Raw genomic sequence first — 13,965 nt, 5'->3', positions numbered from 1 at the left:
TCAAATTCATATTGGTAATCTTGTAGACGTAACAGCCATTTTGTCATTCGAGTTGTAGGTTTATTTGCGTTATTTATTATTTTTAAAGGCTCATGATCGCAAGGAAGTATAAATTTGGTTCCATACAGAAAAGGTCTAAAATGTTCTAGTGCGCTTATTACTGCTAAACACTCTTTTTGTGTAGTTTCATAATTTATTTCCGCTCCTACTAAAGTTTTTGAAAACTAAGCTACTGGTAAATCAATTCCATCTTTTTCTTGTGTTAAGACCGCACTGACAACATGGTCTGAAGCATCGGTTGTTACCTTGAATGTTTTCGAAAATTCTGGATGTTGTAATATAGGATTTTCGCAAAGCGCTCTATTTAGGTTTTTGAAACTTCTTTCTTCTTCTTTTCCCCAATGGAATTGTTGTTCTTTTTTTAATAGAATGTATAAAGGTTTTGCTATTTTAGCGTAACCTTTTATAAATTTTCTATAATAACCTGTAATTCCTAAGAAACCTTTCACAGCTTTTGCTTTGTTTGGTGTTGGAAATTCTTTTATTGCTTTGATTTTTTTAGGATCTGCTTTAATTCCTTCTGCACTTACAACATGTCCTAAATAAGCCACCTCTTTTCTCAGAAATTCGCATTTCTCAGGTTGTAGTGCTAGCTTTGCCGTTCTTAATCTTTCCATTAATCGAATTATAGTTTTGTCATGTTCTTCGAGGGTTTGTGAAAAAATTATAATGTCATCTAAATAAACAAATAGTTCTGCTCATTGTAAACCTAGCAAAACATTGTCCATTAATCTTTGAAATGTAGCTGCTGCATTTTTTATTCCCATAGGCATTCTTTTATATTGATAGTGCCCTCTTCCTGATGAAAAAGCAGTTTTGTGTTGATCTTCTTCTGCTGTCCCAATTTGGTGATACCCCATAGCTAGATCAAAAACTGAAAAGTCTTGCGCATTTCCTAACCTTTCCAAAATTGAATTTACCAGGGGTATTGGTTAACACTCCCCCACCATCTTCTCATTTAGTGCCCTGAAATCTATTACTAGTCTCCATTTTTTGTTGCCTTGTGCATCTGCCTTTTTTGGAACTATTAGAACTGGAGAGTTGTAATTTGATTTAGAGTTTACTATTAAGTCATCTCCATCCATTTTTGTTGAGTTGTTTTCCGGCTTGTTCGTACTCCGGAGGCTGTCGATATTGTTTACATTTTACCGGATTTTCATCGGATGTTGGAATGTAATGTTTAACTAGTGGTGTAACTGGCAATTTATCTCCTGGTAATAAAAATCTATCTTGTCCTAACTTGACCCATTTTTCTACATATTGTTTTTCTTCCGGATTTAAGTAATCTACTTCCATCTTTTCTAGTATTAATTTAGTGCGATTTTCTGCTTCTGAACTTTCTGTTTCGCTATTAGATTTGGCATACTCAAAAGCAAATAATTCTTGAGGTGTAACTGATATTTGATATCTTTATCCGTAGTGTTAATTGCCATTATTTTACATTTATTCCCTTTTTGTTTGACTAAAGCTTCTCCTAGATAAACCCCTTCCCTTGTTTCTATTCTGCGCAAATACCCTTCTTTTAGATCAGTACTTTGTAACGGTATTTCTACTATCTGACGCGACCTAGCTTTGATTCTCAATAAACGCGGTACTTGTTTTACTTCGCCTTTCATTTCATTATTTGCTGTTTTTGACTCGATATCGATAAAAGGTATTGGTTCCGTTGGTTTTGATGGAGTGACTATTATGTTATAAAAAAAATCTAATTTTGCTCTTTCTTCTCTTAAATAGGGTCTGCCTAAAACTCCATCTGCTGCTATGGGAAAATCTTTCTCTACCACATAAAAAGTGTGTTTGTTTTGCAAAATTATTATATCTATTGTCCCAATAGTATATACTTTATCAGAAGTGATACCTGTTATGTGAGATTTTTCATTTACATTTACTATGGCTTACCCTTTCAATGCTGAACCTTTAATTAAATTGATATCTGCTCCATTATCAATAAAAAATTTTGTTTTTTTCTTAATTAATTGATCCCCTTCCAATTCTGTTGCTGGAGATTCTTCTACAAATTCATTCATCGTGTAGATTGTGTATTCTCTCGATTTCTGACATTGGCTGGGCACGTTTGATGGCTCAAGTTCGGCGCCGCGCCTTCCCGACGAACTTGGCTCCAGTTTAAAGTTCTCGATTCGTTTCCTCTTTCATTCTGTCTAAATCCGCTTTGATAAAAATTTTGAAATCCATTATTATGGTATTGACCTTGATATTGTCCTCTCCAATATTCTCGGTTTCTATCGTTAAAGTTTTGACTACCATTTCTATTAAAATTCGGTCGGAATCTGTTGTGATAATTTCTGTCTCTATTCTCCTGATATCTGTTTAGGTTTTGTCTATAATTCTCCCCATTGTGATTAGCGCGATAGTAAGTGTAACCATTTTTATTTGATCTGTTGTTTTTTTCTTGCGCTCGTTTAGCATATACTATTGCTTCTTCTAAGTTCTGAGGGTCTTTATTATCCACCTTTGATGAGATTTCATCGGGTAACGCTTGTATAAAAGATTTCAATGCAATGTCTTGTACCGAAACAATTATAGGATTTGCTATATTGTTAGCATATTTGGCTTGTAGCGCTGACCTAGCTCCTCCTATATAACTTTGTAATATATCATTTAGCTCTTCTATATTCTCATCTCTATGCATACGTAAATCCATAATTAACTTGAGATAATGATCATAAGGTAGACCCGGAGCAAATCTATTTTTTGAAAGATCTAACAAGTCTGTTAACTTCCTGAATTGTTTATTTCTGGTACAATCTCGTGCACTATTTGATAGTTTAGCAATCACAGCAACTGTGAATGCTGTTTCTGATGGTCCTGTGATACAGGCGGATGCATTAACTACATCTTGTATAAAATCTCTAACAGACATATTTTTACCATCGAACATGGGGACATTTGCTATTGCTTGTTGAATAGTTAATGATTGCGCTAAAGCTTGGTGCATTTGTATGGAAGCGTTTTCTAAACCTGTTGCCTGCATATTTCTAGGATTTGCTAATATCGCTAAATATCCTAAATCTGTACGGTTACTGTATATTTCAGCTAAAGTTGTACCATTTAAATTCTCTACCTCGTTATCTCCTGGTTCCGTGTTTTCTCCTTCTCTATCCGTCATTTTGTTTTTTTAGCTGAATTTATAAATTGAAACTAGCAAAATACGCGTGTATTAAAGGGTGATTTAGCCAAACGTTTCCACCTGCTGTTTTCCACCCTATGATCGCCAAATTTAAGTTTTCTACTGTAGGGTAAATTGGTTCTACCACGTCAAAAGAAACTTCCTGACCTTCTATTTCTATTTCAATTCCTCCGACACATAAAAATTCTTCTTCTAGGATATATACCGTTTCTCTATCACACTCTAAATAATCAACATTAAATAATTCCGACGAAATGTAATTATATTTAGTTTCGGCAGTCAATGTGAATTCTACTTGTTCGTCGATTAAATCCTGGTTTTCAAAATTTACTTTACGCGTTTCTTGTACGACTGTAGAGATAATTTCATTTAAGATTAAAGAAGACATTGAAAATCAAAATAAGATGTCTAAACAAATTTAATTTTTTTTTTAACTCAATTATCCTGTCCTTCCTTTAGCGTATGTTGCCTAATGACCTAATATCCTGCATTGTAACCTGAACGCGTACTCGATTACACATATGTCCAGTTCAGTGACTGTTTCGCAATATCTGTCATTAATTTAATTCGCGAAATTATTTCTTTTTAATTGATTTCCTTTTAAATAATTCGCTCTTTTTTTTACTCAGTAAAAAAATCAACTGTTCCTTACGATTGTACTTTCGCACATTGATATTTTTCAAATAATTTCTTCTTATACGAATTAGGTCTCTCCTTTATACTAAAAAATTCTTTTAATTATTTCGCGTCAAAATTACGACATAACAATTTACTCTCTATTTTCAATTTATAATTTCACTTTACTATTTCGACCGTGCATAACTCAAATATAATTTTTTTTTTTAAAAAAAACTTTTTTCCGAGGTAAAAACCTAATTTAAAATTTTATTTCTGTTATTTAAACAATTTCGTTGTATTAATCCTCTCACTTGCCCAAGTGGCTGCACACTTCCGGCAAGGTTATTCAAGGAAATTTCGCGTTTTTTGAAGAAACCAGAGCTTGACGGCACTCAAGGGTAGTTACTTTGCCCTATGTTCGACGTTAGCGAACAAAAAAAAATCTACCCGATATACCCGCACTTGTAGCTAAACATGTTTTTAAATAAACCATATACTCATATCAATTCACATAAAAATTATTTGTGTAAATGTTTTGTGTAAAATTTATGCGTAAAAAAAATTTTTTTTTTTTTTTCGAAACCAACTATTCTCAAAAATATAAGGAAAGAATCCCACCGCTGCTACCAGTTTGTTAAAGATGAATTTTGAAAATTAGAAAATTATTCAATATCAATCAAAGATTGATATTTTCTAAAACTCTAAAAGAACTTGGTACTTTAATATACGTTGCCCTTCGGACAAATTATATTGTAATAGGTAGTGGATACCTTCCTTACCTCACTATTATTCAGTGAGTTGGTTGAGATCCCATATTAATCAAAACAATTGGTTAGGAATATTTGAAATAAAAGATCAAACAAATATTTAATTAGTTGTATATAAATATATATTGTGTAACAACCCAAATAATACAATATTACAGTATTCTGTATTCTAATACAATTTACGTGTGAATGAATGTATGTGTAAGAATGTTGTGTGTGTAATATGCTAAGAGTCTGTGGACTCTTACGTATATTTACCTCCGAAATTCCTCAAAATGATATCCTTCAAAATAATCGACGTATCTCAATTTAAGTATTAAATTAATTCTTCAATTTATTATAGCTATATTATATTCTCTTTTTCTTAAACAATTATTACAACAATCTCAAACTCAGTATAAGCTATAAACTTTATTTCTCATTTACTATTTAATTTTCAATCTCAATTTCAAAACTAAGTGATTCTCAAAAACTCATTTGTATATCCTTTAAATCAAATTCAAAATTAAATTCTCTTTTTTCAAAACTACAATTATTCACTCTTTAAAATACTCAAAATTTAATACTCTTTAAATAATCTCACTTCAAAAATCACAACTCGAATTAAAACTCAGTAATAAACTCAAAACGGAAACAACCTCGAAACTAGAGGTTTGTTTCAAAAAGTCTCTTAACTCAGAGACTCAAACTCCAAGCTCCACACTGAGTTCTCTCTCAATCTCCCAAACAATTACTACCTCGACACTCCTTGTGTCTACTGGTTTTATTGAGCTGATTTTTGGTGGGAAAAAGTATCTTTAATTTAGTAATTTTATTGTTGTCAATGTTCTTTATTGCAACCTTGCAATATTGGGGTAGTATTCCAGTTCATTTTGTACTGACATACTTTGGATGCAGCAACCTTTATTGCGCCATCCTTTGTTTCTTGAATTAATTTAGTTCACTTAGTTTCTCAATTTTATCATGAATTTTAAATAGGTCTTCTTTACAATTTAGGTTATTAATTGAAAGTTAATATTTAATATATAATTATTTGGACATCTCTAAGAGATTCTAAAAGCAGTGTTATTTGTTTGAGTTGCATATTGTGTCCTCTTTTCAAGTATTGTATTAATGAATTATTAATAATGTTAATAATTTATTAATAAGAAGTTACGAAATTCATACGTAACAATATTTAATTATGAATGCCCGTAGAAATTTGAAATAATATAAGAGTACATGCAGATATATTTATTGGTGGTATTTATGATATTTTCTTTTAGATATTTGTAATAATAACAATATGTGCATATATGATATTTCAAGAATAAAGCCCGAGTCCGTTCCCATCGCATTATGCTGACAAGTGAATTTTATTATTAAAGTATTGTATCAAAATTTACTAGAAGTAAATTTTACTACAATAAAAGAAAATTCAAAAATTACATTTTTAGGTATTACCGTGACAATTTGGATATGATATTTTTTTAATTTTTTTTTAAAAACATCCCTGGAAATACTAAGAAGATTTTGCAAAAAAAATTTAGAGTGGGCCGATACGTTTTATAGGTTTCAATAAACATTTAAACACCGCGCGCAGAATTTTTCGCATTTTTGAAAATTAAAAAAAATTGTAAAATTGTTAAAAATTATTATTTTTTTATTTTTCATAGTGAAATATGATTTCAGGTTCCAAAAAAAAATGAAAAAAATAATTTTCAACAATTTTTTGTAATTTTCAGATATGTGCAAAATTACAAAAAATTGTTAAAAATTATTTTTTTCTTTTTTTATTGGAACCTGAAATCATATTTCACTATGAAAAATAAAAAAATAATAATTTTTAACAATTTTACAGTTTTTTTTAATTTTCAAAAATGCGAAAATGGTCATGAAATGAACAACCTTTTTCTGTAAGCTTTTCTTATGCGTCAACACAATCAACTTTTATAAAGTCTTCTGACAATTGTTGCTTAAATTGATTCCATAAATCATGAGAATTTGTAGGCCGACAATGAATTAAAATTCTAACAAATAATAGACGAAGTGAATGAGACATCCTCCTCATCACATTTCCCAATCCTTTTTTCCCAATAGTTAAAATTCGCAATCTTTCTTTTTCCCATAGTCCACTTCTCCCAACATATTATTTTCCCAAAGTATGCTTCTCCCAACCTATTGTTTTCAAAAATTATACTATTTCCAATCTAATGTTTTCACAACCTTCAATCTTTCAACCAATTAACTTCATATTATTCTTAATAATCTTTTTTGTTTCTTCTTGTCAAAATTGTCTAGTCTTTTTTTATTCAATTTTAATTATAAGTTTCATAGTTTATAGTTAATCATTGGTATGTTAATAAAAACAAGGGGGAAATGATATTTTTTACACGTTGAGGGATTATATATCCCAAACATTCTGAAAAATGGCTGCATTTTTTGGAGGTGTCGGCGATATCCGGAATGTTCGGCTCTTGCCATTACTCAGTCGAACGGCAATAAAATAAATGTAATAAAAGGTCCTGAAATATATATACATCTTCTTTAAATATACCTTTATATTAAATTAACTTTACATAAATTTGGACTTGTATTTAATATTAAGAGCAAATGTCTGACCGTTGTGAAAAATTTCAGATTTGGGATATTAGCTATTGGAAAAATCTTTCTTTGGAAAATATTAGCTGTGGGAAATATGTTCATCGGAAAAATTAGAGTAGGAATAATGAATTGGTAAATGTGTCCTACAATCTCTAATGCCAAACAAGCAAATTGAATGAATCATGTATTACACCGTTAACTGTTTTCAAACTTTCAAATAAAATTGAAGCGTTTGGTGCAAGAAGAGCGTCCGGCGGATAACTCTGTATCGTATTAAAAGTTTTTAAGTAAGCTGAATCCAAAAGGTCAGATTTAAAAAATTCAAAATAGCGGACCTAATATGGCGACCCAATATCGCAGATATTTTTTTAAGTCAAATTTAAAAAATACAAAATGGCAAACTAATATGGCGGAACATTTTTACTTTGTCCTCGTTCGTGTTTCCGGGTACGGCAAAGAGCGGATTCAAAAAGTTTTACTTTTGAATAAATTTAAAATATCAAGTTTCAAGCGAACTTGGTACATTTTTAAAATATTTCTCCTCATGCTCTTTTATTCATTAAAATAATATAATATTTATAATATCATGCTTTACCTACTTCGCATATAGTATATGGGCAAATCTACGAAACTTTTAACTTTTGTGATTCTCGAATCGAACACTTAAAAATCTGAATTATTTTTAATTAAAACTTTGGGTATCACTTTTTTTTGCTAAATTTTTTTAGCAAATATTTATTTGACAATTAGTTTTATAAATTAAAAAGTGAAAAAATGCTTAAATTTGATTTGAATGTCTTGAAAAAGTTTATATTCTTAACGTTTTTATTTTTGCGGCGTGTAAAATATCATTTCAGCTACTATAAATATATCTAACAGACATATTTTGTTAAAAAATTTTCACTATCCCATTAGTGTGCCATCACTAAAACTAAAAATACAAAGGTTTGATTGAGTGATAGCACTTTTTAAAAAAATTCAATTGAACGTCTTCTTATGAAAATATCTATTACGGCGTTGGATAAAAATAAAAGTTCAATGAATTTCTTAAAAGGTGATGAAAAAACAAAACTTTTAAGACCTTTTTCAATGATGTGCCTCTAATTGTATTCCTGTGGCAACAATTTAAAGATAATAATAAAAATCGTGATTTCATTTAAATTTATACATTTTTGAAAGGCACAACTGCATTTTTGCTTTAAACAGGTCAATCTATGGTGTGATCGAAACATTTTCATACATATATTTGTACACAAAAACGCCGCTTAAGGATTTTGAGTGAAATAAATTTTATTACCTTCGATATCAAAAATAAAAAAAGTTGAATTTTTCAATTTTATATGTAATTTATTAACATTAAAGAGTTTAAAGAGTTAAACATTGACAGCGTGAGCTAAAAATGAATCATGCATATGAATTTGTAGTGCTAAAATGTACTTAAACGTGTATACAAAGTGACATCAATGTGCCTGCAAATTAAAAAAAGAAATTTTTTTTCTCGAAAGTTAAAAGTTTCGTGGATTTGCTCATATATACTTCTTTTACACTCAGGATAAAATAATGTTCCTATGTTTATGTAAAATATGTTGGAATCGTCACGAAACGCAGATTACGAGAAATATATTTTTTACATATTTAGACAAAATAAAAAATAATTTTGTTTCTTCACATACTTATTAAGAGTCATAAAACTTGAAAGGACAGTTCTCGACTCTTGAATCAAGCAAACCCTTTAAAACAAAAGATATTGTTTAATGACGGTCGATGCCCGAAAGTCAGGTATTAAAAACCTACCCACAAAACGGAAATCAAAATTCAAATGGCTTTTTTGGAATCACTGAACGAATCTTATAAAAAGCAAAATTGAAGTTTAGATTTTTTTGTTGAAAAGCATATCATTGAAATCGTCATAAAATGAATATTCTGAAAAATAAAGTTTTTTTCACACAGTAATACGAAAAAACATTATATTGTTTCCTTACATACTAATAAAGAGTCATAAAACTTGAAGTAACAGTTCTTGACTCTGGGACGAACATACCCCTACAAAACAATAGACCTTCTTTAATGATCGTCGATGCCCGAAAGTCAGGTATTTGAAACTCTAATACAAAAGGAAAATAAAATGTTCTTTGCTCATGTAGCAGTAGACAGACATTACTATGTCACTCATTCTCTCTTTCTTTTCCAAGGAAAATGACATAATTCTTTCTCTGTCAAGTAACGCTTAAAATTTTGCGCTCTCATTTTCTCTCTTCAGTCCAGAAAAATAGTATAAGACTATCTTGCTTTAGCTAATTTACATATCTACTCGCTTTTATAGTAAGGATACTATTTAGTGAAAATATCTTCCTGTCTTTCTCTTTCTAGATAAATGATATAAATTGGTCTCTGTTTATAACGCAGAAAATCTAACGCATTCTTATCTGTTTTATTCAATGAAAACAGCATAACATTGTCTCTCTTCAGGTAACGGTATTACTTTCTTCCACTTTCAAAAATAAATAACATCAGAGTGTGTTCCTTTGCCTAATTCGCATATTTACTCGTTTCATAGTAAGGATTCTCTCTCCTCTTTTATCAAAAGAAAATAACAAAAGCATGTCCTTTACATATATATAGGAAAAATTTGACGCCTTTTTCACTCTTTCTAATCAAGGAAGTTTACTATAATTGTATCTTTGTTAAATCTTAGGAGTCGAAAATTTAACGCTTTTTGCACTCTCTCTTATCAAGGAAAAGTACTATAATTTTATCTTTGTTCAATCTAACGCTTGTCATACTTTATCTATCTAAGGAATAATAAAATAAGAATGTCTTTTTCTTATCTAACTGATTTCATAAGAAGGAAGGATACTAAATAAGTTACCATGAGTTGATCACAAAACATATCCACGAGGAAGCAAAGTGTTAATAAAATGTAAACAAAAAGTTTTTTTTTCAAACATTCAAAAAGGCGGATCCAATATGGCAGAAAAAAATTCAAAAAAGTATGAAGAATTGTTTTTTTGTGGGAACCATGTTATCTCTGACAACGAATCTGATGTCAGTTTTCAAAATTTCAAAATGGCGGAAAAACATTTTTAAAATTTATTGTATTCCGCCATATTGGATCAGCCACTTTGAATTTCTAAAAACTGGCATCACATTCGTCGTCAGTGACCCCAAAAACTCTAAAGTAACAAGTTTTAACCGAATCGAATGAAATTTACGAAATTTTGTATACAATAATATTGAATTCGACATTTTCAAATTTTGAAAACTGACATCAGATACGTTTTCAGAAACCCCAAAAACCCCCAAGTATGAAATTTTAAACGAAACGGATGAATTTTAAAAATTTTCGTCCTCCATTTAGGATCCGGAATTTTGAATTTAAAAAAAATAACTTCAGTTTCGTCATCTTCGACCTCAAAAAATGTCGAATAATATGGTTCCTGCAAAAAACAATTCTTCATACTTTTTTGAATTTTTTTCTGCTATATTTGATCCGCCTTTTTGAATGTTTGAAAAAAACTTTAGATTCATAATCAGCGACCCTAAAAACTGTTAGAGAATGAGTTTCAGAATTATTTACCTCGTTTTTAGATTTTAATTCATAAAAGCATTTTGAAATTTTTGACTTTTGACAGCTCTATTGGCATCAAAAATAAAATTTTTTGAAAAACGCCCCATGGCACCTTAAAGTACATGAATGTAGAAATCTTTTCAGCGCTGGAACGTTTAAATCCATCAAAGCAATTTTTGTTTAGGGCTCTGTCCGTGTTGACGTGGAATGTCCCATATTTAAATATTTAAACTCATGAAAGACTATTTAGAAATATCACAATTTAATTTCAGTAACGTATTACGCCACAAAGAAAAGAATAGATTTACGATTCTTGAATGTTTGATATTGTTAATATGGTATCATATAAGAAGGCCGAAACTGATGAACAAAATTAATATAGATTATGTAATTTTTTTTAAAAAATAAATATTCTTTCAAAATATTAAAAATTCATATCTTTTTCATCACATTGAAATCAGAAATAATATAAAATGCTTAAAAGTTGACAGAAGCTAATTCAAGAAATATTTATTCCGTGGAACGTTAAAGTAATCGAGAGTCAACAGCGCATTGTTTTCATTCTATGCGCACTAAAACTATATACAGTATTTTTTAAATAAAAAAAACTACGTGATATATTTTTACATTACAGAGAAGTATAAAGATGTATGCAATTCTGAAAGATGATCATTCAAAACAACAGATGGATTTTGTGTGGTTATCAGGTTTAGTCTAGGTTTCTATCTAACTTTTTAAGCTGGACGACCATCACCACCCTTTATTATTGTTATAAAATAATAAATCAAATGTTCATAAGCAAACTTTTAATTCTGCAATTGTTTTATTTATAATAAACTTAAGTTAGAGTTTTGAAAATAATATAGACTCAGTCTTCAAATCCGTAATCAGATTCCTCTCTTAAAAGCTCTTCTGGGAAACCAACTGTAGAAGCTTCTTCTATTGATATCGCTTGTAGGTAATCAAACAATGAAATTATTTTATACTGACTTATGCATTCAACTAACCACTCTTGTTCAACTGGCACAGCTTTGGTTTTGTGAAACCATCCCCCTAAAATATAATGATTATATAATTAATATTTACAAACAATAAATTTTAAATGTAATATCAACATCCACAAAATCTGCAAAAACTAACATATTTTAAGGGGAGGCCCCACCTTTATTTTAATCCTTTAAATTACATTTAAGCGAAGAAGAACAGAAGAAATTTGGGAAAAATTCAACTGCAAGAAATTTAGTTTTGCAACACAAATGAGTCTCCGAGCTGAAGGACAAAGACGTTACTCTGCGGAGTTAATCCAAGGCGACAAGGTATAGAAAATTTGTAACTCCATCACTGATATTTCATCCGCTCAAAGGTATTATCTGTGTAGATGTACTTCCAAACAATTAAACGATATCGATAAACTTTTAACAAAAGAAATCGAAGAGAATTACTTAGTTTGGCATTTCTACTTTACATGCTTGGATACGATTCTTTGAATGTCTCTTACACCTCTCATACAAATTGAATGTGAAAAAATGGCAAGCTCGTGGAAAGGTGAAAGAAATCTTTGAAATTAGGAAAAAAGAAATCCAAAAAGAGTTCCCCATCAAGTTAGGCCTTTTGGTGGATCAGTCGAAACCAGGATTTGGCAGTACAAATGACGGAAACACAGCTCGGCGTTTTTTTCAAAATGCTTCAATTTCTGACCAAATTACCGGCATTGACGAAAATTTGATTCAACAGTTCCATGTCATTTTGCAAACAATTTCATGAGGCCTCAATGTTAACGTTACAAAATTCGAAGAATACGCTTTAAAGACAGCCCGTCAATTTGTACTGTAATATCCTTGGTATTACATGCTAAGTTCGGTACACAAAATTTTAATCCATGGTCATAACATAATAAAACATTTTTTGCTGCCTATAGGACAAATGTCTGAAGAGGCACAAGAAAGTTGCAATAAGAAAACCCGGAGAGACTTTGCACGAAAATGTAGTCGAAAAAAAACGATGGAAGATATTTATTTACGTCTCTTTGTTGAGTCCGATCCCGTCATTTCTGCTGTCAGCAATGTCAACGCGGAAAGAAAGAGCAAAAAATTGTCAACAGAAGCACTTTCTTTATTGGGTGAAAATTTCTCAACTGGGCCACCTAAAACTGACTTTTCAAAATTAAAATACTTTTTTTTATAATCTATTGCAGGAAGCCGAATTAAAAACATTCCTGAAATGCATTTTTAAAAAAATTAATTATTTAATTATTTATTACACGGAGAGAACTCTGTTACTAATAACGCACAAGTAGGTGCCATTCGCTTTTCGTAACAGAAGCGCCTTGTTAATTTAGGTCAGATTCATGCGTTAAGTGCAACACTAGTTTCAGTGCGCGAATAATAAAAGTCACGTACAAATTCTCCACTCAACTGTTGCTACAAACGCTCCACACCTCTGTGTGCTGCATTTGCTCGAAATCCATGAAAAATCAGCATGGATTTCTTGCAAATCGAGGAAAAACGTAACGCGCGTGCGCGACGAATTTCTATTCCTATGCGTTTCGATTTCTTTCATTGACGAAATTCACGACGCCTGCGCGTTACGTTTCAGCTCGATTTGCAAGAAATCCATGCTGATTTTTCATGGATTTCGAGCAAATGCAGCAAAGAATGGCGTTGTGCATTTTCGTCATGTTTCTGGAGCGTTTGTTACATACACTTGTTGTAGAATTAGTATGTGGACTTATACTAATATTTCACACAGCACCGTTTTGCTATAAACTCATAAATTCGTGAAAAAATCACTCCAGTCTCAAGCGATATTTCCAAAACATATTCTGTTGGAAAAATAGTAACAACCCGTCGTGCAATATTAGTAAGAGAGTTCTCTCCGTGTAACAATTGAATATTTTGTTACCTTTCCACTAAATTTGCAATTACTCTGTTGCTTGTTAATGAAATTTGGTGAGTACATAGAAAAATTATGTCTCTTTGAAATGCAATAAAAATTTCAATTATCATTTATTGTTTATGTAAAAAAATTGTTTATTTAATAAACAAATTAATATTGAAACTATTTCTCATATGTTTAGGAAAAAATTTCAAAAACGACATTAATCTACACATTCTCAACATTAATTTAAAAAAAAAAATTTAGTACCTTTAAAAGGTGAGTGAATTACGCGAATTTGAAGAACGACGATAAAGCGCTGGAACAGCCACATCTGCGGCGCACGG

The 13,965-nt window shown here is 30.6% G+C and overlaps 1 protein-coding gene across 4 annotated transcripts in view; it reads right to left on the bottom strand.

Annotated features, from left to right (window-relative positions):
- The window catches only part of LOC127286718 (breast cancer type 1 susceptibility protein homolog), a 167,545-nt gene that overhangs the window by 14,089 nt on the left and 139,491 nt on the right, over positions 1-13,965 (bottom strand). For 2 of the 4 annotated variants that reach the window (XM_051313265.1, XM_051313285.1), the window contains one exon: positions 11,536-11,797. The exons of the other annotated variants lie outside the window; for them this stretch is intronic. In XM_051313265.1, the coding sequence (XP_051169222.1) occupies positions 11,613-11,797 (185 nt within the window). In that variant the 3' untranslated portion in view covers positions 11,536-11,612. Of the gene's footprint in view, positions 1-11,535; positions 11,798-13,965 lie in introns of those variants that run through there. 4 annotated transcript variants of the gene reach the window in all.

This window comes from Leptopilina boulardi, unplaced genomic scaffold, assembly GCF_019393585.1.
Source record: "Leptopilina boulardi isolate dan_hultmark-lab unplaced genomic scaffold, ZJU_Lbou_2.1 LbouV2_122, whole genome shotgun sequence".
Classification (NCBI taxonomy): Eukaryota; Metazoa; Arthropoda; class Insecta; order Hymenoptera; family Figitidae; genus Leptopilina; species Leptopilina boulardi.
The sequence above is the reverse complement of the archived record's forward strand: the minus strand, read 5'-3'. Positions and strand labels throughout refer to the sequence as shown.